Source organism: Cynara cardunculus (assembly GCF_001531365.2).
Source record: "Cynara cardunculus var. scolymus isolate 2C chromosome LG 12, CcrdV1, whole genome shotgun sequence".
Taxonomy (NCBI): Eukaryota; Viridiplantae; Streptophyta; class Magnoliopsida; order Asterales; family Asteraceae; genus Cynara; species Cynara cardunculus.
Window position 1 is genome coordinate 8,861,313 of NC_037539.1, and position 27,327 is coordinate 8,888,639.

General features: G+C 34.3%; 1 protein-coding gene across 2 annotated transcripts; it reads right to left on the reverse strand.

The window, feature by feature from the left end:
• Positions 1–12,497: 12,497 nt before the first annotated feature.
• Positions 12,498–26,500, reverse strand: LOC112523299 (ribose-phosphate pyrophosphokinase 5, chloroplastic). Of its 2 annotated transcripts, XM_025132836.1 has the most exons (9): positions 26,360–26,500; positions 22,741–22,914; positions 20,048–20,296; positions 18,485–18,628; positions 18,066–18,233; positions 15,429–15,498; positions 13,723–13,804; positions 13,482–13,641; positions 12,498–12,669 (listed from the first exon to the last, which is right to left on the reverse strand). In XM_025132836.1, exons 1-9 carry the CDS (start codon positions 26,447–26,449, stop codon positions 12,631–12,633), a joined length of 1,176 nt encoding a protein of 391 aa, XP_024988604.1. In that variant the 5' UTR covers positions 26,450–26,500; the 3' UTR covers positions 12,498–12,630. The 2 variants fall into 2 exon arrangements, with proteins under 2 accessions (XP_024988604.1, XP_024988605.1); XM_025132837.1 differs by lacking the exons at positions 22,741–22,914; positions 26,360–26,500 and adding an exon at positions 20,419–20,534.
• Between the last annotated feature and the right edge of the window lie 827 nt (positions 26,501–27,327).

Below are 27,327 nucleotides of genomic sequence, written 5' to 3' on the forward strand. Positions count from 1 at the left end.
TTATACTTATGTTTTAATTGTTGCATCTTAAAAAAATTAAGAGTATTAAAAACACTTAAATGTTTTGTAATATATTATAGATTACTAGAAGATACCCGCGCAATGCAGTGAGATAAATCTCAATTTTAATGTTTAGTTTTTATTATTTGTCTCTATCGATATAATACAATTTTATGTGGTTTTGATAAAGTGATAATATTTTTATTTTTGAATAAAATATAAATTTGAGGATAGCATAAAAATTTAAAAAAAAATCGATATTAGTATTAAATTAACTATTTAATAGTTTTCGTTGTTTTGATGTAACTTTTTAATTCAATTTTTTTATTTTTATTTTATTTAGGTCTAATAACAAAGTAATTTATTTTTTTATCTAATAATATAATTTTTGTTAAAGATAATAATAAAACATTCGGTTAGAAACTCAATAATTATTTTAATTATATTTTAAATTTTCTATATTTAAAATATATATTTATTTTATATTTGATTATGTTTATCTGCAGTTAGTTACACGGATTTAAAAATGAAGCTTTAATAAGTTGTACTTACGCAAAATCACTTGTAATTTTGAATTTTAAGTAATATGCATCAATAAACAGTACTTCATGCATAAAAAATGGTTTTTAAGAGTTTTTGTCAAATGTTTTATAATATAGTATAGATAATTAAGTATTCTGTTAAAACTCAATGATTATCCTAATTATATTTTAGATTTTTTATATTTAAAATAATATGTGTATCCTGTATTTGATTATGTTTATCTATAGTTAGTTACACGAATTTAGATATGGAGCTTTAAAAAGTTGCACTTACGCATAATCTACTTGCAATCTTGAGTTTTAAGTAATATGCATTAATAAACAGTATTTTACACATAAAAAATGGTTTTTAAGAATTTTTGTCAAATGCTTTATAATATAGTATAGATAGATTATGGAAATTTTGTGATTAAGTAATCTCATTTTCATTATTATAAAAAATATATATATAACATTCAAAAAACAATACTTTGTTTGAGTATTGACATAACATAATATTAGGAGTAAGTTACACTTTTGGTCCTCAATGGTTGTCGCACACCGTTAACTCTCATTTCTCTTTTGAACTAATTAATATTTAGTCATTATGGTTGTCATTTTATTTTACTTTTCATTCCTCAGACTAACTTCTATTAAATAGGTCTATTAACTCAAAGGTATTTTGGTCATTTTGCTCTTTTTTTTACTTTTGTTGTTTTATCATATTTTCTCTTTTTTTTTCCTTTTCTTATAAATAATATAAAAGTACACATGTTTAAAGCATGTGTACAACTTGTTGATGCACCCCAACCTCTACCCTGTAGTCCGGCGAGGCGGTGACCAGCACCCTCTCCCCCTCTGGCAAACACTTAACCCAACCTCACTCACTCCAATCATCTTCTCAGACAACCCTAAATTTGAACCAAGATAGTAAAACACCCCTTGCTCATCTTCTTCACTTACCCTACATCTAGAAGAGCCGACCCCCCCCCCTCCTAGTCACTTCTTATCTTCTTTTTCAACCTACATAAATCTCTTGACCATGTTATTGTCAGCTAAAAACAAAAAAGAAAGTGATGTGGTAACAGGCCCAGGGAAAAAAAAAAGCAATCATGTTAACGTCAACAAGTATCAATAGTGTATATACATAAATACAATTGTAAACAAACCAGTTTTCAATAACATCAACATACAACTAAATGAAAAAACCAAATAAAGGACTTGATCAAACCCTAAATCTTAAACCTAAACAAAAATGAGTATGAGATGGGAATCGTCGAAGTTCAATATGGTAGGGGAGGTCGCCATTCTATGTGTTTGTCGTTTTGTTTTATGTGTGTGTGTGTGTGTATACATATATAGTTATAGAGGCTTAATCATTTGAGAACTCAAAAGTTTGTGAGATCTATGAAAACTTCTACCTTAAGCTTTTGTTTTACATGATTTTTTTCCATCTAAGTATAATATTTAATTTAATGATTAACATATATTTGTTTCATAATGTGTTTGTGTCATATGTATTCAGTTGACAATTTTTCCTTGTTACATGTTTCACATATACTTGGTTCACAATGTATATTTTTTACATGTAAAAAAATGTTCACATTGTGAACCAAATACATGTGAAACAAACACATTATGAAGCAAATATATGTTCATCATTATTTTTAATCATAGTCTTAGATGAAAAAAGTCATATGAAATACCACATGATGCACAAGTTTCCAAGGTTATCACAATTTCATAGGTTTTCAAAAGAATATTCCCGGTTAGTTATATATATATTATAATTCTCTTATTATTATGATATAATTTAAATATAATATAATATAACGATAATATACTTATTTGATTGTAAATCAAATAAATACTAAAAAAAAGCAAAATACCCCCTGAGTTAATGGACCTATTTAACAGATGTTAGTTTGAGGAACCAAAAGTGAAAAGAAAACGGCAACCACAACAACCAAAACTGTTAATTAGTTTAAAAGATGGACAAGAGTTGATAGTGGATGACAACCATAAGAACCAAAAGTGTAATTTACTCTAATAATAATAAATGAAAAGAACAAGTACTGTAATTTTAGGGTAAATTACGTTTTTCGTCCCTATAATAAGTTAAAAATTATGACTAAAGTTTCTACACTCCATTAATTATGGATATGAATCATATGGTTCTTGTTTTATTCTATTTCTTATGGGCATGATACCTTTCATTAGCGAAGTTAACCAAAATTTGTTAATCCAGTTTATTCAAAAGGCATTTTGGTTGGATTTTACATCTATTTTTTTATATCTTTTTTCAGTTATGAAAATAAAAGAACATATTATCATTCCTACCCCAGGTGATAAATGATGAATTAAAAATATCTATCGATGTGTTTAGAAGCCCTCGGCCAAACGAGTGCGAAAACGAAAAGAGTGTCTGACCCCAAGTTGTTCAAGATCAATCGTATCCTGTGGCTTTGGAAATAATTTGATATAGGATTGATTGATTCCATTTCTCCATTTTTGTTGGACTATTCTAGAGTCTTGGGCAGTTTATTTGTGAAAATGTACCAATCCAAGAGGAGCAGGGATTCTTAATCAAAAAAGGATTATCCCAATAGTTTATGAAGTTTTATTCCAATTCAATTAACCTTTCGCTCAATACTAGAATCGAGAATTGAAACGTTAATAGTATACCACTTCTGCGAAGAGCTCATAATGTGTGTCTCGTTCGATATCAGGACCTTGAAACGTTGTTTCTTTAATGATCCAATTTTCTTTGGAACACAAAGAAGGTATAAATTTAGGAAAACTTTTCCCGTCGGATCTCTTACACGGAAAAGTCATTGGCTTATCAAATTATCTTGTTATGACCTTTTACTATCGTCTGACCGTCACTGATGCTTTTGCTTATGTTCAATAGAATGATTATTTCAGATGTCTGTGAAAACCTGAGTGGTTATGATTCTTATGTGGTAAGATCATTCAATAACTTGCAGTTTTGTTTTACTAAAGTTATTTATTTTAAGTTGTTGGGTATTTGAATATGATTTTAAACAGGTTTTGGTGATCTTCACCCTGTAATTGCAAAGAAAAGGGTTATTTCATTAGACCTCATGGTCTAACACTCATTTTGTGTTTTAAAATATGCATTGCAGGTTCGGCTGGGTCTAGGGATAAGGGGAAAGGGAAAATGTAAATATTTTTCTTATGTGCTTATGTGCTATTTTGAAGATCAACTTGTTACGTGATGAATTTTTGGGAATACATGTTATTATACATGTGATGTACAAGAATATTATTTGAAATTCTTGAGTTGTAAATTCTGTAATATAAGTTTCTTGTACTAGTGGGACCAGTATGATGTAATTTGTATTTCTATTCATATGAAGTACATGTTTATATGCAAATATGGAAAGTGGGGTGTTACAGAGGTGGTATCAGAGCCTGACTTTAAGAGATTTAGGTATTTAAAGCATGATGTCTAGACTTAAACTGTTATTTGCATATTAAAGGGTCCCGGACATAGATTGAGAATAAATATGTTGGGTTAAGAGGACAGTATGTAAGGTAAATTTGAATTCCAACTGGCTAATGTAATTATGAATTTACAGGTACAAATATGCACTTGGACACCTTATTATATTTTGGGAATGTGAGTAGTGATTATTAATATTGAATATTGAATATCTACAGATGGCTAGTCGATCTAGAAGATATGAAAGGATCACCCGCCCTAACCCAGACGATAAAGAGGATTATCTTGTTAATGCTCCGACCAGTGATTCTGAAGGTCGAGGAAGGGGAAGAAGCGAGGGTAGAGGACGAGGAAGAAGCCAAGTAAGAGGTAGACCAGTCAATCTGAAATTCATCCGGATCAGGGTGAGTTTGTTTCGGGGAATGTTAATCAGGAACAGGTGCCACAACTGAAGTATGTGACGCAGGATGTTCTAGCTGAAAAGATGAGCAAGTTGAGAAAAATTTTGACTTCAATTATGGGATCACCGGCCAGAGTGGAAACCGAACAAGTTGAGGTAAATCCTCCAGTCCCAGCTACGAGCAGCAGAGGGGGTGACATAAAGATGTTTTTAACTTGCAAACCCCCAACGTTTTCTGGGGAGAGGGATCTGGTGAAAGCTATGTGCTGGTTGAAGGTAATTGAATCTGTATTTAATACCAGCAAATATCTAGAGGAAGACAAGGTTAGATTTGTTGTTTCTATGTTGAAATGTAACGCTCTATACTGATGGGATGTAGAATCATTGGCTAAACCCGATATTCTACGAACCATGTCTTGGACATAATTTGTAAATAGATTTAAAGAACAATTATGTCCCAAGGCAGCTGCAAGGCAAATGAAAGAGGATTTTCTGGAATTGGAACAGGGCAAACAAATCCGTACCGGAATACACTGAAAAGTTTATTGAACATTCCCAGTTCGTGGAACATTATATATCGTCTGAATCCAGAAAAGTGGAGAGATATATCTGGGGTTTATAACCCTCTATCAGAGAATTTGTGATCGTAACGAGTCCTGCTACCTTTTCTTTAATAGTCGATGTCGTCGAAACTACTGAAAGAAATAAAAATAGGCAAAGGCAGAGAAAACGGTTGAAAAGAGAAGATACGAAGGGCCTTCGACTGGTTATCGATGACCAAAATCTGTAAAAATAGATAACCATCTTGTTCAATAAAACAAATCTTATAACAAATACATCGTAGGAACCCTAGATCAGTAAAATATTAACACCGAAGGATCAAATACATCATCCACTTTTATTTTACTTATCGACCAAATCCAAAATTCATCTAGGGACCAAATCGGTATTTGACAATAAATAGAAAAAACAAATTATTAACATGTTGTCAAATTAACTTTGGCATTCCTTAAATAGGTGTAAAAAAATAATTAATTGAAAAGGAAAATATGAAAAGCCATCCACCCTTTGCTCACCCATTACTAGAGTTTTCCGTTGCTTCTTTTAATGTTACGGTTGGGAAGAGACAAAAAAACATTAATTGCAAACTTTTTAAGTACCATGTATTACTAGTATTTTAGGATTTCTTGGATTAAAATTTAAAGCCATGTTGGCAAATATATGAATTTTTTATATTTTATAAAAATAAATTTTCGGAAATATGTAGGATTTAAACGTGGATCAAGTATGTATAGTGTTTAACACATTTAATTTAAAATATCTCAGATAAACGGTAAAAAAAAACTCCTTGATTCCCTATTGGAGATATATGTACTCTATTGGGGATGAGGATGAGTATGTGATCATATTTCACAACAGTGACAAGAATGGGGATGAAGATTGAGATTTGGAGATTTGGGTCCCCACCTCATCGTCGCACCATTCACATGCGTAAGTTAACACAAACCCTTTTAAGGAACGATACCCATAAGTCGACAAAAAGCTTTTAATTTTGAAAGGCGCCTCCATCTTCCTTTTATATACGAACCTTCTCCTTCTCTTGTATTATATTTACACCAATTCACCTCTTATTCTTTTAACAAATATTTTTTTGGTTTGTAAGATTTGGAATATAAGGAGACATTTGGTTTGATGTAATGGTTTTGAAGGTTTTGGTATGTTTGATTTGAAATGGAAGAAACATTTTTTAGTTACACACAGATCCTATGAAACCCCGTGAAATACCAACTATACGATGAGATTTCAAAATTCCATGTTTGTGGGATTTCAAATTCAAGAAATCTTTCAAAATCCTTTCATTCTCTCAAAACCACATAAAATCATAAAATAGAATCGAGAGAAACAAAGTCCATGATGGATACATTGCCTCAGCTTATGTAAAAAGGTACAACAAATCACATGTGATTTTATATTAACATCCATTTTTTGTTTGTCTCTACTGGAGGTTAGGCGCAAGTTCTGGCTCATATGCCGACAACAAAGTTTGTGGTGCGCGTTGGGGAATACAGTTATTATGGCCAACTCGATAGAGGCAGCCCTATAGGTTACGAAGGTTAAATTGGGCATTTCACTTATATATTACCTCAACTTATGTAAAAACCATGTACACGTATGGCCCCTTCAGATGGGTACGATCTGGTTGTTTCCATCCATGTCGACCGCTAAGAACATGGTGCCCACGTATGGCCCCTTCAGATGGGCACCGTCCATTATAAGAAGCGATCTCAGGTGTCCTAGAAATGAGCAAATCTGCAGATGAACGATGTTAAAAATATAAATTTCAAAATATAAAATTATGACAATAATTCAATAATATAACAAAAATTATTACCAAACAACCGAGTGCGACAAACATGTCAAATCATCCTCCTCCATCAACAGCGATCTCTGTAACAGTCCCCGGATTTGTTATTTTCAGATTGTGATGATAAACCAGGAGTAAGTTAAACGACGATTCAGGGGTCCCCCTCAACAATTGCAAGGCATACATCTTTGTTCGTCATGTTTGGCTGTAGAAGATGCTAATATTAAACCGTTGGTTCACATATTCCATTATTTCTTTTCCACGGTACACTCTCCTACAATCTTTTAAACTCTCTGCGAATATATGACCCAACACCTTTTTATTCGCATTATGGTGGTTTGAGTGGACTTGGATCTTGAACATGCGTGTTCATCATGCAAGTTTCGTACCTGAAACATACTGGTACCATCGATAGAAACAACCATTAAATGCCAATCACAGTCCGAAGCAGAGTGACACACTGCCTCGTACCGGTGTTTGGTTGATTTCTTAACCTTGATCTGGAAGTTTTTATAAACGCATTTTAATCCCAATCAGAGCTTCAATGCTTTTTTCGAGTCAAAAGTTTGGAGAACTTTTACATGGGATGTAGGCTTGTAGGAAATGTTTCCCTGTCTAGGTTTGATAACAGGGTCTGGGCAAGGTGTTGGGTCGGGCATACCTCAAAAACTATTCCTTACCGGCTGGATTTCTTCAGCATCGGAGTTATCGTCTGCGGGTATATTCAAAAATTTTGCTGCAACAGAAACATCTTCATCCATATCTACCTCCTATGAAGTTTTTTATTGTTCCAGAGACTGGATTAGGTATTGGTTTGGAAACTGTCTCGGAGAATGGTTCAAATCTTGAACTAAATAATTGTCATGACCAACAAGATTTTTTTATGTTCAAAATATGAATTTCCACCAACACCACTGGAGAAGAAAGTGTTTGAATTTCCACCACTACCACCACATGGGTAAAAAGTGTTTGAACCATATGGGTTTGCACCATTACCGTAAGGTAAACTTTGATGAATTACGACACTTGATGGATTTTCACCATGACCACCATCGTCGACAAGAGTGTCAACATTTCCGGTAAACTTTGATGAACAACGTTTTGGAACATTAGCACATCGTCGTAGTCACTTAACTGATATAATTTTTATAAGAAATTTGTTTTATAAAATAACATGAAAGGACTACGTAACTTAACTTTTTCGTAACACGTTTAACCAAACCAGAATGTGTTATTGGCGAAGGCAAACGTAATACTCATACGGGACGATCTTAACAGAAGGTAATCTAAGGCACCAATTTATCTCTTAGAATGAACCGCCACTTTGAAAATACAGCAAAACATCATTATTTTGACGTGATTTATATTTGTGTTTAAAGGTGAAGGGTTGTGATGGTGGGATGGTAAATTGTGTTTAAGGGTTAAAGGTTGTGAAAGTAGAAGATATGAGAATAGAAATGAAAAGTGAGGTGTGAAGAAAAATGAATGAGAGATTCATGCCATATATAGTTGTATTTGTTGCACTAAAAGACGAAATAGGAGTCAACAAGGGTGTAGGTTGGATCGTCTCCGGAGGAAGATCCGGGGTTAAGTGGGGGCGATCCCACTTCTCAAGCCAAACCAGACTTTGCATCTTAAATCAGATACATGTGGGCCCCACAAATTAATTTAAAATAATTTTTTTGAATTTTTTTGGTCAAACATGGTGTGGATCCCCCCCATGGTCAAACATGCCCCCCGGGGACGATCCTCTTGATTATTGTGGTAAAATCTTGAAAAAATGGCTATTTTGGTGAAAACCCCTTAAAATATCCCATGTAAACAATAAAAGAACTCCTCGATTTTCTATTGGAGATCCATGTTCTCTATTGAAGATGAGGATGAATACGTGATCATATTCTCCAGCAAAGGACAAGAATGGAAATGAAGATTGTGGTCCCCATCTCATCACCGCACCATTCACATGCCTAAGTTAACACAAACCCTTTCAAGGAACCATACCCATAAGTCGACAAAAAGCTTTTAACTTTGAAAGGCGCCTCAATCTTCCTTTTACGTACTTACCTTCTCCTTCTCTTATATTATATTATATTATATTTATACTAATTTACCTCTTATTCTTTTAACATATATTTCTTGGTTTGTAAGGAGACGTTTGGTTTGAAGTAATGGTTTTGAAGGATTTGGAATATAAGGAGACGTTTGGTTTGATGTAATGGTTTTGAAGGATTTGAAATGGAATGGAATTTGTATTTTATATATAATTTATGAAAATAAATTATAAATTTTTTTTGTTTCTTTTATTATTTTCATGGTTTTTTCATTCTTGAAATACAATCATGAGCCCATATATTCAAAAATATATACTTCAAAATAAAAATAAAAATATAGTCACATAAGCATGTTTTTTTTTTACAACCGATTAGCCCAATGGTACATTTATGATGTTGTAAACTAAAAAGGGGTGTTTAAAGATGAATTACTTTGTTGGAATTGAAATAATACAAATGGTTAATAAATAGTAGCAGACCAATATTCAAATGAACTGCAAGGGGCTGATTGCCCTCAATTAAGGTCTATGGTGAAGCATTGACATTGATTATGCCGGCAAAAATAAGGAAGATGTTTTATGGTATGGTTGGTTGAGGAGATAGAAAAAACAATAAATACAAAAGACTCCTTTCATATCTTAATATTAATAAATACCCTAAATATATAGATAGAGAGGTTCAATCAAGGGAGAATTCGATTGTTTGTGATAACTGTGGGATCTAATCTCAACCACACATTATTAATAATCAATGGTTATTATCAAACAATATTAATTTTGGTAATCATTCATTAATTTTCAAATAGTTTAAATTTACGGATAATATATAGGGGTAAATTAGTCTTTTTAAAATATCTCTCCTCTCTCCGGCCAAGAATTTCTAACGGTAAAACACAAAACGAATATGATACACGTTGTGATACCCAAGAATTTATAACAGTAAGACACAAAACCAATTATGATACACATTGTGTACCACTATGTTAACGTTTTAAACATGAGTTGATAATGGATGTGATCTGAGTTTTAGGTCACACACAACCACAATGTGATACACGTTGTCATACCAATGTGATATTACTGTGATACCCACTATGATACAATGTGGTCCACTATTGGAAACCAATAAGCATAATGTAAGTTGATATGTTGTGATATATTTAAATCTAAAAATATGAAAACCACAAAAATCTTTGACGAGATCGTGTTGTGGTCCACTGTCAAGGTCTCCGACGAGATCTGGGGTTTAACGTCTCATTGAAATCTTCGACAAGATCATATTGTGGTGCACCGTCGAGGTCTCCAACGAGATATGGGCTTAGCGCATCATCGAAATCTTCAACGAGATCGTATTGTGGTGCATCGTAGAGGTCTCCAACGAGATCTGTTGTGGTGAAGTAGTCAAGGTCTCCAGCAAGATCTCAACTTTAGCACATCATCAAAATCTTCGACGAGATCATGTTGCGGCGCACCGTCGAGGTCTCCCGCGAGACCTGGGCTTTTAACACATCATCGAAGTCTTCGACGAGATCGTGTTGTGGTCACCATCAACATATGGGCGACACAATGTTCATCAAGCTACGAAGACGAATGGGAAGAACGAGATGGGTATGTATATAACTCCATTTTTTATTCAGTTTGTCAGAAGATTTTGATTTTATTGTATGATTCAAACGATGAAGAGAAGGTTTGAAGAATCAGGAAACGATAATTTATAAAATCAATTTTGTTGAGATAATTAAGGAAATCGAATTCTTGATTGAACCTCACGGTTACCACAAACTAATTAGTTCTCTCTCTCTCTCTCTCTCTCTCTCTCTCTCTATATATATATATATATATATAGGGTTGGGTTCACGTGAGACCAAGGGTTTTTCGTGAGACCCGTAAGACCAATTTATGTTCATTGATCAACTTTAAAAGCTAATGATCTAGTGATCTAAAATTGCGTGGTGGCAATTTTGTGATTATTGAGAAGTCTCGTGGCGCTTATGAATGTTCAAATTGTCAAATTGTAGATATAATCCAATGTTTGATAATTGGTCTTACGGGTCTTAAGAAAAACCATTGGTCTCACATGATCCCAAGGGTTTTTTATGAGACTCGTAAGACCAATTCTCAACTCTTGGATTAGATCTACAATCTAAACATTCATAATCACAAAATTGCCACGAGACTTCTCAATAATCACAAAATTGTCACCGTGCAACTTTAGACCATTAGATCATTAGCTTATAAAGTTGATCAATGAACATAAATTGGTCTTACGGGTCTCACAAAAAACCTTTGTTCTCACATGAACCCAACCCTATATGTGTGTGTACATAAATTATGTGGTGATAACAATTAGACGCCATATCATATCTACGTTAATTCTCATCTCTAAATTATGTTGCTGCTTTTCTAACCTTTCTTATTATTATTATTTCTTTTTTAAATCCTCATTCAGTATTTCTTAGTATGTTAATCGTAGAATTTTTCACACAACCCCCAACCAAATTATGGGGCCCAATATTACATGGGTTGTTGGTTTTTTGTTTTGTAAACTAGGTTTAGATAATGAGATTGATCCCTCAATAATGTTCAACATATATGCATCTCTATTATCTAACTTTACATTATAAACAAAACAGGACCTCCTAAAATAATTGGAACATCCAGCGTGYATTTACGTGTTTTCATTAAGTTGGCAAGCATTGATTGATTTATCACATTCACATATAATGTTGATATTATGATACCATATGAACGGTCATATTCGATATTTACTCATTTGAAGTGGGCCGGCAACCTTGCAATTAGACACAAATACCTGATAAAGTTGTTTGTAGTTTAAGCAAGTATTCCATGGATACAATTATTACAACAAGCAATAGTTTTATAGAGAAAACAAACGTACGTCACGATCCTACTTTCCGATTTTTGAAAGCAGAAAATGTGCACCAAGTACCGTCCAATGACACCAACACATGGCAAGGATAAAACCAACGGTACTCTTGACTTCTCACATCATCTTACTCGGTATGAAGAAGCCAATGTACGATTCTATACATCATTTATCGACTTCATAACATTAATGGATCTACCTTACCAAGGTTCAACAATACTTTCTATTTTAATCCTATTCKTCTATAAACATATGCCACAAACATCATTTATTTACTTTACCAAGGTTCAACAATACTTTCTATTTATTTACTTATTTATCGACTTCATAACATTAATGGAATATCTATTTAAGTTCAAAAGTTATCTTTTCACTTTAGCAAGTAGCATTCGGGGTGGGTTTTTAAACATTTGTAATTACAAACCCCGTATGAGAACAAAAACAAAAACTCTTGAAAAGAGAAGGGAGGTTCCAACATACATAGAGGAAAAATGGTTCAAAGTTAGCAGATGCCCAATGGAAGCTAGATAGAACAGATTGTCCAATAGTATCAAGAGGGGCTAAACGAGTATAGATAGACCTTCGCTCTGATAGAACAGATTGTCCAAGAGTATCAAGAGGGGCTAGACGAGTATAGATAGCCCTTTCCTCTGATACCATGTGAGAATATATGGAACCCCATTAGATTACTCTTCAAAAAAAAAAAAACCTTGAGGATAGAAGGGAGGTTCCCTACATATTCAAAGGGGAAATGGTCCAAGTCTAGCCAATGCGGAAGTCTAACAAATATAAACAACAAGTTCCAAAGTTCAACGCAATATGTGTTAAGCTACAATATTGGTGTATTCTGTACTCTTTTAAGTTATATTCCACATAAATTCACGCAATAAAAACGCAAGTTGAAGTTACAAACTACATACCATTCACATTGCCTCCTGATCTCAGTCAATACCCAAGCCAGAAAAGTGTTCAAAAGTCCCCTGTGCAACATAAAACACTAATCACTACTGCTGCAAATCAGACTTTCGAGTTTCGACTAATAATCAACCCATCCAAGTGTACCAATAGTTGATGCAATTTTAGCTTTTATCGGCAATTTTGGTGAAAAACAGTTCTTGCACCCCCCCCCCCCCAAAAAAAAAGTACACCAAATATACAGAAGAATAAATGTTTTTGGAGAAAAAGTCAAGTAAAGCGGTACTAGTCGAAATCGCTCATCGCTGCTAACTATTGTGCATTTAGGCATATTCATAAACCGGTGCTTATTTTGCCACGAAAATCCAAGTATGACGGTTTAAAATGTTGGTTGTTCTCTACTATTCGGTTATTAATGTCGATCTACAGGATGATGGACCACTTGTCAATTAAGAGCCATTTATGTAAGCTTTTAACATACCGTTCGTGTATAAAAAATAGTCACATACAAACTATTGACTATATCAACTTTGATCAACAAAGTTCCTCTTACCTTTTGTTGTTTCAGATATTAACTACAGTTGAAACAGTTTGGTCACGCATTGCAGTTTGTTACAGGATGGAACCATAACGAGTCAAGGGAGACATTCCGCTGGCATGGTTGGTGTTTTCTTATCTCACAACTAAGAATATTGCATGACCTAAGGGCCATTGGCCCAGCCATCCAATAACCCCACTTCCCTGGAGATTAGGAGTTCAAGTCTCACCAAGGTGAGAAGCGTGTGAGAGTTTAATTTCCGGATATAAATATTATATATTTTACAAAAAAGAGTACTGTGTAAGTGGCACACAGTAACAAAATAAAAATGCAACTTACAGCATAGTCATCATGCACACGCCAGATAGCCTCACCAAGCAGGTTTGCTACGGATAAGATAGTCAGTTGCGGAAAGCAATTCTGCTCAGACACCGGAAGTGTATTTGTGATGATCACCTCTTGGAAAAGACCACTTGACAGTCTTTCAATAGCAGGAGGACTGCATTAAACAGAGAGTCAACGTTTTCTGGGTAATGGTTGAAGAAATAAGCAACTTCATAAACTGAAAAGTTTAAGTTACCTAAAAACAGCATGGGTGCAGCAAGCATATACTTCCCTCGCACCTTCATGATGCAACAAGGCTGCTCCTTTGGAGATGGTACCTATAATTCATGAACCAATAAAGAGCGCATTTCAAAGGGCATTTAATAAACAATTTTTTCGAGGTACACAAATTATTAGTCTTAATTAGGTTGTATGCGAGCCACGCAAAAGCCTGCTTGGCTTGAAGCTCGGATCATATAAAGTTCAACAAACTCAGCCTTGGCTGGGTTCATAAGCTTGTATTGAACACTTGAAATAAAATCAGAAACCAACTATATTTGGAACATTGACAATTAGAAGTCTCAAGTCTGCTAAGACTATTGAGGGTAAAAATAATAAATCACACCAAGTGGCTCTATATGCACGGTTGATATAAGCTTGTGAAGCTGGGCTGAAGCCAACTCGGGCTTGCCAAGCTTTTTGACAACACCAGAGCATCTCACCTACACCCTTGGTCTTAATTTTTGTAAAGCAAAAGTTCTTGTGATGAGACATAAAACAGAGGGAAACATGATATGTTAAACTTAAATAAAAGGATATTCTAGTTCCATGGTTACTTAATAAACTTATTTTAGTGAAATAGCACAAGGTACAAAATAACTAGGGGAAGTTTATAAGAAAAGGTCCCTAACATATCATTGCCAGACCACGCAAAGAAACATTTAAATGGTGCATGCATATTGTCAGATTGCAGTATGAAGTTTGTGGCAATAAAGGCCCTCTGTTCGCTCTAACAAATAGTTGAATGCATGTTTGATCTATCACACATTTTAGAAGTGTTTGTAAGAGGATGTTCAAAAATCTGATATTCCTCTCCATCCCTATCTCAGTGATTGTAGATATCATCCAAGATCCAGTCAAATCAATTATAAGAGGTATCCAGATCCATATGCACACATATCCACTAAGAAATTATATTGATTTCAGATATCATATATGTGGCTCCCCAACATCTGCATCCAGTAAGGGTTTTTTATTTGGCAATTCAGCTATATAATATGTTTACTGTAATACTATAAGTAAATAGTTGTCCAATAAACTGAAATAAAAATTGTAGATGACTAAACATTGAACCACCAATTAGAATTTTAGTGTAAATGGAAATGTTAAGGTTTAATTCAAGTAGGTTTTTGAATTTAATGATTTCTATAGCTTTCATGAATTCATTTTGGGCTAAGCTGATAATATTCATCAGATACAAATGCAGACGTCAAAGTATTTAAATATTTTGGATGTGGATGCAGAACAAATGTTTTAAATTATGGAGACAGATACAACAATATCTGCTCCATTTATGCCCCTGCATTTTAGGGTTTTTCAAGTATACAATATCTATATACGACAAATGAACTCACGCACACTCCTCACCTTTGGTGATGTTTGAACCCTTAACCTCCTTGGACGCATAGCTCTACCGGTAACCCAAATACCGCTAGGCCAACAGCCATTTGGTTGCATTTTAGGTTTTACAGCTTGCTCTTTAAACTTAACTCGGGTTCTTCACTCTAGTTAACAAAGACAACATAAGCCAAGAAGGCATTCTATATGACTAATGTTCATTCTTTCAAAGTCGATCTGACTTTTCAGTGCATAACCACATGCATATCTTCCAAGTAGAAACACTATGATTTAAAAGTTCCAAAGACACTCTATAACACAAAATAGGGCGAGAGAGATATTCACCAGCAGTGTCGATCATGTCATCCACCATAACTGCTACTTTACCCCTCACATCACCAATCAAATTCATTACCTGCATCATAAGATCAGAAGAATCAGGGGACTCTGAAGACAAGACTCATGAGAGTTAAATAAAAATGAACTTCTACAATTCATAAATCTTCATGATATAACTAAGAGAAGAAACAGACAACTTGATAAGCACTAATTATTTAGTGCTTGAACACTATTTTTCTTCTCTTTTAGATAGGACATTTTCTATTTATATCCTAACATTGAGTCATTTTATTCCCTTATTTTTCACTTCCTTGTTATGAAGCTAAGATGAGTGATTCACCTGTTTTTGTTACATAATGGACTAATATGGATTTATTTTGGACAGTTTGAAGTTGTTTGATGTTGCGGGGATGCTGCAGCATGACCTGACTGTGAGGAAATAGAAGAGAGAGGACATGATGCTGATTGGCATGACCATAGCTGACTTTTGAATGACATTTTATGTATTGACAGCTGTTTATTTTGTAATTAGCTGGAAACTTGTTGGCTAATTTGGTTACATTAGAATTTAAATATTTGCTTTATTGTACTTTTAGTTACTTTAAGTCTAGTTTAAGTGTTAAAAGACTATTTTGCCATCACCTCTATCTTAGTGTAAATAGAGATGTTGTGGTAAGTATTTTGATCATCTCATCCAATTCTTAAGTAATTATCTTACTACTTGTAGAATACTTTCTCTCTCTAGAAATACAAGTAACTTTTGGCTAATTTCTCTTTCAAGCTTTCCTTTGATTGTTTTTTTATTTTCTGCTCTTTACTTTCAGTCATTTATTTATTACGCTTTCCGCTTTTTAATTTCCGTCATTTACTTTCCGTTATTTATTTTTTATGTCTTTATTTACCGTACTTTATATTTCTTGCAATTTATTTTCCGTCATGAGTAGCTAAATTTCTTAGCTCGGGTGTATGACGGAAGGGTGAGTTTGTAAATCAAAATAAGGTAGACCCTTTTATGTAACAACAATGTTTCATTATTCCATTTCAAGTTTTATAAAACCAACGACACTTCTTGACGAGTTCATCACTGAAAAGTGTTAAAGTGCCATGGACCCTAAGTTGAGCCATTGATTGCACGTCAATTTGGATGATATGAGAAGTAGACTTTAAAGAGTTGCTAATAAAGAGATTTGTTATCCGTATTTTCTAAATTGTTAATTCTCGACAAGTTGATCACTTTGAAGTGTTAAAGTGGAATGGACTCAGAGATGAGCCATTCAGAACACGTCAACTTAAATGATATGGGAATCCACTCGAGAGAGTGATTTTTAACAAAGAGATTTGTTTATCCATATATTTTGAGGACACCAATTGTCACTTTCACTGGTCTAGATACCTCATAGAGATATGGGTTGAAAGCTATAATATCAGTGCATTGGTGAAATCCAAGATAAATACCTTCAAAATAAATGGTGAAAATAGTTGTTACTAATTGCATGTTGTAGCAATTTGTCAGCATGGTTTCATGCTGTAGCATTTTGACAGCATTGGTCTACTGGAAATAGTATTTACATCTCACCCTAAGTCTTACATCCTGGCTTGCTTTTATTATCTGTTATTACCTGTTAATTTTTAGTTGTGTTAACTCTGATCAAATAGAAATCTTCAAATTCGCCCTCTGAAATCATTTCCTTAATATTACTTTCATCTAAACTTTTACTACGATCCCTGTGGACGATATCCGGTACTTGTACCACTTTATTACTTGAAAGACGATATTGGGACTAATTGTATACTTGCTGTTGGTCCTGGTTGCAAGTCTGTGGGTGTGTGAAAACGGTCCCGATCACACCTCAATCAGAAAGAAGACGAGAAAGATAAGTTTGGAATTCCTTTAAATTTAGAAGAGGCAACAATTATTAACAATGGTGCAAAATGATCGTTGTGAAATTGGGTCCTCTAATGTAAAGTTTAGTTATATGAACATAACTAGTAAGACACTTCATTATCATACATCCATGTAAGGAATTCAACCTCTCACACACCAGTCTCTGTACCCTAGCATCATGCACTAGAAGGCATGCACACTGAATTTGAGAGATGGACTCATTTGTCAATTTTCTGACAGCAGATTGCATCATTTGGGTGGGTTAGGACTAGAGAGGTAGATAAGGTGAAGAAACTGAGAAAGATCATGTTTTGGAAGCTATGAAGGGCATGCAAAAGGTATGTCTGTAAGAGGAACTGAACAATTAGAAACACAACTTATGGATGGCCATATGTTGCATATTGGAAAATTTCAATAGCAAGTATCACACAAAATGTTACTTCTTCCTGATCATAAGATCATGGGTTTCATTAATGGAAGCAGTCTCTTTGCAAAATGGACAGAAAATGCTGTGTATATTCCATCAATACTTGCATGACCAAGCAGCCTTGGGTAACGACTTTGAATAATGAAGGTTACATCATCATGTACATCATGTCAAGGAGAATACAGAAGGTATATTTCCTGCTTTGAGGTTGACAGAAAGTACCATTAACACAGTAAACGAATAATGAGGATGATGATTATTATGAAAAAGAAAATAAAGTTCACACTTTCAGATGATATATTATAGGAATAAATACAGAAATAGACCTCACCTCTGCCATATTATGTCCATGACGACGCTTATCAACAATGGCCAATGGCGCATCGGATAATTTATTTGCAAAAGCTCGAGCTCTAGCGACTCCACCAACATCTGGTGAGACCACTACTAAATCCTCAGCGGAGAGGGTCTTGCTGGCAAGATAATCAACCATGACCGGCTAGGTATGCACAAGAAACAAATTAGCAGCCAATATAGCAGTTCAACATAAAAGTTGGAAATGAAGTCTGAACATGAAGTTTAAATAAACTAGCACCAAAATAGTCAAAGAATATATAATCATAATTCTACCACAAACCACCAAAAAAATCCTCATCTTAATTTATATGATCTAAGTTCTAAAGATCTCAAATTTATATCATGTGTCTTAATCAGAATCTACTGATCGATTATGTATTATTATATTATTACCTGACCATGTACGTGGTCTACTGGAATGTCAAAATAGCCTATAGATTGCCCAGAATGAAGATCACAAGCAAGAACACGATCTGCCCCAGCTTCTGTTATAAGATTCGCAACAAGTTTAGCCGCAATTGATTCCCGCCCTTGAGTCTGAACCATCAGTGGAAGGAAAAACATATTAAAAAAATTTAACCACACCAGACAGTCGAACACTTTGAGCCCATTCTATCACAAGGACCAGATTGAAACTGAATTTCACAAACGCAATAATGGGCATAAGATATGACCTGTTAGCCAAGGTTATTCTACAATTATCAACAAACCCCTAGAGAAAAATCTTATAAGAATTAGTTACCAACACAGTAACTAGTTATTTGTTTTTTTCTTTCAATCCAATTCATTCAACATGTACCTACTTTAAGGCCAGTTTGAAGTGAAAGAGAGATTAGCAAACAACAAACAAATCAGTACATTATTCAATGAAGTCATATAACAATAACTATGAGAACCCGAAAATTATTAGTCACATGCGATAATAAATTGGGTTCAGTTACATGCAATCATGAGTACTACATGGTTCTGGAGGAATTAGTACATTAATTGAACATCGTAAAAGTTATTGGCAATCATGATTTCATCTACATTGAAATAAGTATTATATAACAAACAACATGCTATTGGATCATCTAAATCACCTAAGAGAAGACAAATGAATGAATGACTAAGAATTTTTATGACACTTGGCATTAAGATTGACAACTAGATGAGACAAAGAGCAACTCTCCTTTGCTCTCGTCACCGCAAACTCAAGAGAGAATCAACAACTTCTATGAAACGTGGCATTAGAGGCCTGGCAACTAGGTGAGGCAAAAGGATTTTGTCTCTCCCTTGCTCTTGTCTAGGGAAATCAAGAGAGGATCAAGAAGGCTAAGCAAGGAGGGAGTGTGTGATCATAGAAGGGGATGAGAAAGAAAACAAAGGAAGAAAGTCAAATTTCATAAAATGGGAAGGAGCTATGGCTGGAAAAGAGGAGGGATTTAGCCCCACATAATGAGGGTCACAGAAATTCTTGATCAATTGTCCTTGCTTAGAAGATTATAGATAATCTTACAATAGGCTGTTATACAATATCCTCATGTCAAAAGTGAATATAATCATGGTTGCACAAGTTTTACCATGTTCAATTAATGCAGAGATTCAATTCGGAATAACTCACCATGTAAACCAGAATTGCAGGTAAGTTTGTTCACAATTTTTTTACAGTTCTCAAAACAACTGACAGGTATCTGTAGGGAAAAGCAACCAGCTGCATGAACTTAATAGTAACACAAATGCATAAAATGAAACATCACTTATTTGGATAGAAAATACTGACATAATAGTCAGTGTTTATTCAACATGTTAAATTGTCAATAGGGAAAAAAAGACTGAAACAACAAGTTCAGGTAGAAAAAGATAGTGCTCTACTTGCAAATTGTTTCAGGATTACATGGTATTGCTTAGCCTAGTTTTATATATGCTTGTTCATCATTTGCAACTTTAATGATATTCCACTTAATAATGTTTTACCTTCCGATCAGCCCTTGCATATCCGAAATATGGAATAACTGCAGTAACAGTTTTCGCAGATGCTCTCCGACAAGCATCTATCATTACCAAAAGCTCCATGAGATTCTCATTTGCAGGAGGGCATGTTGGTTGCACAAGAAATACATCGCACCCTCTAACACTCTCAAGCAACTGAACGTATACTTCACCATCGGCAAAACGTTTTATCTTAATATCTCCAAGGTCTAGACCCATGTAGCATGCCACTTCCTATTCCACATAACAAAATGAATAAGCATAACAAACAAACACTAAAAGAAACAAAATTCTGGGAAAAAATGCTCACAGCCAAGAATGTAACAGAATAGTTTGTCTCTAACATGAACAAGTACCAGAATCAAACGTTCGAATGCCAATATGAAAGGATGCTAAAGAGCCAGAATATTTTCCCATCAATGAAAATGAAGATGTGCCCTTCATTCTTTCACTACCTGATAGAATGAGGAAGATAAATTTAACAAAAACGAGATACGAACAAAACTCGCTTACTTTTGAGAGTAGGCCTCTCTCCACAATGCCTGATATAATATTAGTAGATTTTCAACCAAATTAAGCACAATAAACTCTCCTAGTCCCTATTTAAAGAGCTTCCTAACTATGAACCACCCTTACTGATACTTCATCCTTATCCATAATATGCATAGCCCGAGGCCTGCCCATGTGTGGGCCTAACATTACTCCCCCTCCCCCAACAGAAACCTTGTCCTCAAGGTGGAAGATCATTAGTGCCTCTAGGCCTTCGAGACTTCATGTTCCTCCTTGTCTAACTCCCTTTCTATTACAGCAGCTCCTTTGTCTTCCTCATTCTCTTCATCACCTGCCAAGAGAATCTGTAGGGCACCTGGTCACAAGTGAGCAGTGCCCGGTGAGAAATTCTTGTCATTTGGAACACAAACCTTTGCCCCTTTTGACTTGCAACTAGGACTTTGTCATCCTTTTATCCCCAATTGCAGCCTACTGTCACTTGAGGAGATACCTCTTTAGTTTGTTCAGTGGCCGGGTTTGAAGACCTCATCTACTTTTTTCAAGTCCCTTCCAGTGGAAAGTAACCTCCAGATGGCCCCTTACTTGCCTGTTCGGCAATTTTCAGTCGTCCATACTATGCGCTAGATTCATCGTTTCCTTTAGCCCTTAGTTCCCACAATCTCAATGGCACATGAATCTCAACCTTTAATACCTTCAAAAATTCTCGCATTTGCCTGATCAGGCGATCCTCAAACCTGCCTTGCCAATAATTCATATTTTCAACAATATTCATGCACTGTGTTTGTCCTGTTTTAGGACAAAAGGTGGTTCCATTAATGCCCCTCCCCCCCCCTCTTGCAAACCTTGAAAAAATGTCAGTGAAAATCCTACCAAGTCATGAGCGCCTCCCGTTTCAAGCACATTCCTGCAGCTGCAAGCCCGTCATAATCAATCTGTTAACTGTAGAATATCGTTCGACTCTGAAGAACCAACCCAACCCATACGTCACTGCCTCCGTTAGCACCGCCGATTAGTTACTTCAGCAACTCTATCGTAGAACAGCAGCCCTCACTGTGGGTTGTCACCCATGCTTTGTTGAGCAACTTTGTCCGTATCCCCCTGCTGTCAATGCCATTGTCATGATGGGTCCCTCCTTGCAGAACCCATGTCCCATTGGATTGTGGCTGTAATCTCCCCATGGAATCTCAGCTTGGCATCGGTTTTCACCCCTAAACCACACAGCTGTCCTTGTTCCTCTCTGTCGCCCCCAAATACGAACCCTTTCCCTTATCCTATCTGGTGTCGCTGCCCTCAGTGACTCCTGTCAACCCCATCATGTCTCCATCTCCGTGTTGACCCCTTGCATTTTTTTGAGTTCAAGTTCCAATTATTTTTCGTACCAGTGCTTTAATTGAAGCAAATAAAAATGATCCAACATCATCGCTCTCACTTCCTCTTTTTCAGTTCCCATCATTTCTTCCTATTCTCCTACCTTCTGTGATGCCATTGGCCCAGGAGCTACACCACTCTAATACCAATTTGACAGAACCAAGAAGATAAATTGAACAGAAACAATAATAAATTGACAAAATATCTTACCTTTGAGAAGAAAGCTTCTCCCCATGATGCCTAATCTAATCTTCCGTAAATTCTTGATCAAATCAAGCAAGATAAACAATATCTCCTAATCCCTATTTATAGTGCTTCTTAACTATAAATATTCTTTATTGACACTTAATCCTTATACGTAAATATTATCCCCTATTTATAACTATGCATGGGCCTAGCACTTCCCTACCCAGTTGTTTGGGGTCTTTCATCATTGTGACAACTAAATCTATAGAAATTAGAAGGATAACATGTTTTGAATCTGAGCTGAGGTTCCAAGTTCCAAAAAATCAAAATGTTACTGGGAGTACAACGAAGTAAATAAAAGCATCCACTCTTCTTGTGTCAAGTGATGGTTACGTCTGAAATTACTCCGTCAACAGTCATTAATCCGTACGAAAAGTCATATCATATTTAATTTAGGCTCACAGTCGAAATTGGAAAGCAAGTACATCCTAATGTACATTTTTTGCACAACGTTTATGAAGTTAACACACATGACAAAAGTATACACTTGGTTATCCAATTATGTTGAGAAACAAAAGACAACCAAGTCCTTGGCCATTGGCCAAATGGCATACCTGAGACAGTCTGGGATTGGCTGTGCCCGAAAACACCCGAAGTTTGGTTTCATCTTTCTTTTTTGGATCCCTCTCAAACTCATATGGAGTAAAATACTTAGGGAATGTTTCTTGGTTTCTGGTGAGGGTTGGTACACCAGGCTTCCCATTTTCCGCAAGATTGACCCTGCAGCTCTGAATCCAAAACAATAGAGTTACTTATCCCTGCATTTTTTTATTAAATACAATTTTGTTTGGAGACCCATATATATACACACCTTTCCACGATCACAAATGAAATGATTAAGTTCCGTTCGGCTGTTCCTGTTTGGTTCTTTAAATAAACAGTCCAGGTAATTGTGAGTTCAATAACCATGCCCAATGTGAACATTTCTATGCTTTTCTATTTGTTTCACTGATACTGCTGTTGTTTACCAGACTCCAACCATTCTTCATGTAATTTCATAGCTAAACACAGACCTACCATAAGTAGACAGGATGCTAATACAATCAAATCCGATTCTGTATCTAGTCCAAAGACAAAAGAAATTTCTGATTTTTTGAACATAAAAGAATTAACAGACCTCATCAAATTGATTGTAGTTGCAAATAACAATGGTTTCACAATAAAACAATAATCATTGCCGTAAACTGAAACATAAAATTTCTATATTTAATAAGCACACGAAGTGACTACATATTGTACATAATTACATTTAAAAAACAGAATATAATTGCATCACTATTCATTAATTCATACATACATATTATATATGGCTTTATTACTTTCATTAGCCATATATGTCTAATTAGTTGAAAACATAATTGAATGGGTATTTAGTCTAATTGAATATAGAAATATCTGAAGGTAAAATCTATGGTAACCACCAAAAGTTACAAATTTAACTCATTACAATTAACATTTATAGAATAAACATGTTGTTCAATGCACATTCTCTCTTCTGGTGATGATTGTCTCCCTAGAATGAGATCAAGACGATTTTGATGATTCCCAAATAATTTTTGGACAAAATGAATTCCAAATTGGACATATTGGATGGTGAATATTTTAACAATGAGTGATTGACATTTGTAACCATTGCACTTGACTTTAACTTTCCAAAAAATCATCATAGATGAAGAAACTCATAAAGAAATTATACTTGGAAAACAATTTCCCCAATTTTAACCTAAGATATAAAATTTAACCCATGTAACTAACCATTACACTTTGCAGGAGTCCTAGAAAAACAATGTACTTGAAAACCACCTATACTTTGGCATAATACCTTCCAATTATAAAAGTTTCCATTTTTCCATTATTTCCAATGCTGAAAATTTTTTATCAGAATTATAGTTGTGATTATGAAGGAATAAATTGTATGAAAGATGGTTTATATATTTTACCAGTAAGAAGTTTTAATTTAAATTTGTATCAAATATTAAGAAGAACCAAGAATAAATTATGTTGAAATATAATAAATGTGTTAAGAAAATCAAAGCACAGGCCACTCAAAATAGCTTAACTAATAGCTTGCTTGTATATTTCTAAAATGTATTTATTTTACTTTTTTGTAATTTAATTGTAATATCATCAAATACTATTTTTGGTGGATTGTCTCATCAACAAACAAGCTATGAGTTTTAGTGGATTTTGATTGTAATTTCAATAAAAAAACAATATTTCAAATTGCTTGTGTTTCAATCTTTCTCAACACATTTGTTCTTTCACAACATAATTTTAATTTGGTTCCTTAGTAAATTATATAAAATGTCTCTAATAACTAAGAGATAAAATAATTTGTGTACCTAATCAATACAATTTATTTTTTGTAAGCACAACAATGGATTAATGTGGTTCGAAAAACATCAAAAAGATATGGGCAAAAGCATTCACCATTTTAATAGGGGTGTTCAAAAAAACCGTTGGACCGTCCAAACTGGCCGAACCAAGTCAAACCAGATCGTTTTTGGCGGTTTGAGCGGTCTGGTGGTTTGGTCTGGTTTGGAATATAGCAAAACCGGGCGATCCGGTCTGGTTTGCGGTCTGAAACTTTTTTTAGGCGGTTTGGACCAAACCGATCGCCAAATACATATTTATTTTATTTATTTATTTATTTTAGTATTACCAATCTCAACTTTTTTAACTTATGAGCTATGATCCAAATATATCCATAAGCCCAACATAAAGCCTAACATCTAACATAATCAAATCCAAATGATTCGCCGCCTAAAACCCCTAAAGCAATAAACATATCAACACATTTGACATTGACGGTCTCCAAATTTTGAAATCCCTCAAGAACTCTACCAATCTATCGATCTTTCCTAATTCATGGTTTGATTTCAGCGCACATCATCAAGGCATGAATCAAGTGATTCAACCAGCTAAGATTTGTCTTCTATTTTGTTTAGTTAAGAATTGAAGGTTGTGAAGTCGTGGATTTTATTACTCAATACTCACAGTGGAATTGTGACTTTGTTAATTTGTTATGTATTATATATTTATTTGTGTGGACTTTGGATTGTTTGGATTTTGGACTCAAGAACTGTTTAATTATTACATTTCTTTGTTTGGATATTTTGTTTTGTTAAAATGGATATTTTGTTTTGTTAAAATGGATATTTAATTTAAAATTCTAAATTATATATGTTTTTTAAGTTTAATATTTAAAGTCCATTAAAGGCCCAAACAGCCCAAACCGGTCAGACCAGACCGCCTTTTCGTGGTTTGGTTTGACCGGTCTGGGCACTTGATGTCAAACCGCTCGGTTTGAAAATTTTATAAACCACTATTACGGTTTGGTTTGTGGTCTGAGAGGTTAAACCGCCCAAACCGGACCGCGAACACCCCTACATTTTAAGGTATCATGGCTTTTAGGACTTGGGCAATTATCAATGGTTATTTTCAAACCACTGCCAAGATGGTTACAGAAGTTGCACATAAACTAGTTGGATTGATAATTACCAAGTCCAAAATGTTGGGGCAAAATTGTTGAAGTTCCCCTAGTGCAGCATCTTTTTGGGATTTATGCCTGTACAATGGGCTTTACTAAAAACTAGTGTGAAGTACGATAGTTCAAGAATGTTGAACACTGTTCTAACAGTTACCAAATCCGAGTCATAAATCCTCACTTGCCATTTACAAGCTGATAACCTTCATTTTCATACAGTTAGATGTCATCATCAATCCATGACTAAATGTGTGTGTCTGTGTGTGTTCAAGTAATTGCCCTAATTGAACGCCTTCAAATTTATTCTATCTACTGTATATTCAATAAAAATTCTAAGAACATAACCTGAAATTACCAAAAAGAATTATTTCATTAAAACAAACCGCAATAGAAATCCATGCATAAATGCACAAATAGCACATACACACATATATCTAACAAAAATAAAGACGACAAACTGAAACACAACCGTTCTTAACAGTAGACATATACATACACGCGCGGACGCATGCATACATTTATACTGAACTACCAAAACACAATAATCCATCTTACGATAAACCGTTAATAGCAATCAGCAGAGAAAATTGAATGCATATCGATACATACAACGACATGCATGTGTGTGGGAGCGAAATCTTAGAAAATTCACAAAATGCAAATGCAAACGAGAATCGAAAACTCACAATTAAGGCGTTCCTTGCAGGAATAGTAATGGCCGATCGAAATTTGCTGGCGGTTGCAAGATTTCCAGAAGAAAAAGCAAGAGAAGCCATTAGCAAATCGTAAGAAAATCACAGAAGGAACAGTCAATGAGACGGTGAGTTTGAGAGAGAAGAGAGGAGAGGAGAGGAGAGGAGAGGGAGGGTTTAGATCTCCTGCACAATAAGACGGTTGTAACAATAAATTGCATTATTTTTTTCACACTAAATTAGGTTATTTACACTATAAAATATTTGATAAAAAAATTTAAAAATTATTTTTTATATTACTTAAAATTTAAGATTACAAGTAATTATACGTAAATATAACTTATTAAAATTTCATCTTTAAATACATATAACTAATTGTAGATAAACATAACCACATAAATGATAAACATCTCATTTTAAATATAAAAATTTAAAATATAATTAGAATAATTCTTGATTTCTAATAACATATTTAATTATTATTTTTATAAAAAATATATTATTAAATCAAAAATAAAAATATATATTAAAAAAATACATAGAAAAAGGAATAAATTAAATAGTAAGTTTGATACTAATATTAATATTTTTAAAAAAATTTATTACATTTTTATATTTATATTTTATTTAAAAATAAAAACATTATCGTTTTTAAATCGTATTATAAGATTAATTGAAACAAAAAAAATAAGATATTAAAATCAGAAAATATATCTTTACCTTTCTCAAGTGTTCTTAAAATCCAAGGAATAGTTGTCATGGACGGACCCAGGTATGTGGTATAGGTGGCACATGTCACCGTATTATTTCTCCGCCGAATGGTAAAAAATTAGGTTTCGTGAACAGTGCAACCATATTAATTTGTTGTGTGTCACCGTATGTATTTTGAAACTACAATGAGAACAAACTTTATTTGGTAGAGTTGGTTTACAAGTCTTTTATTCCACCCCACACCCAAGTTC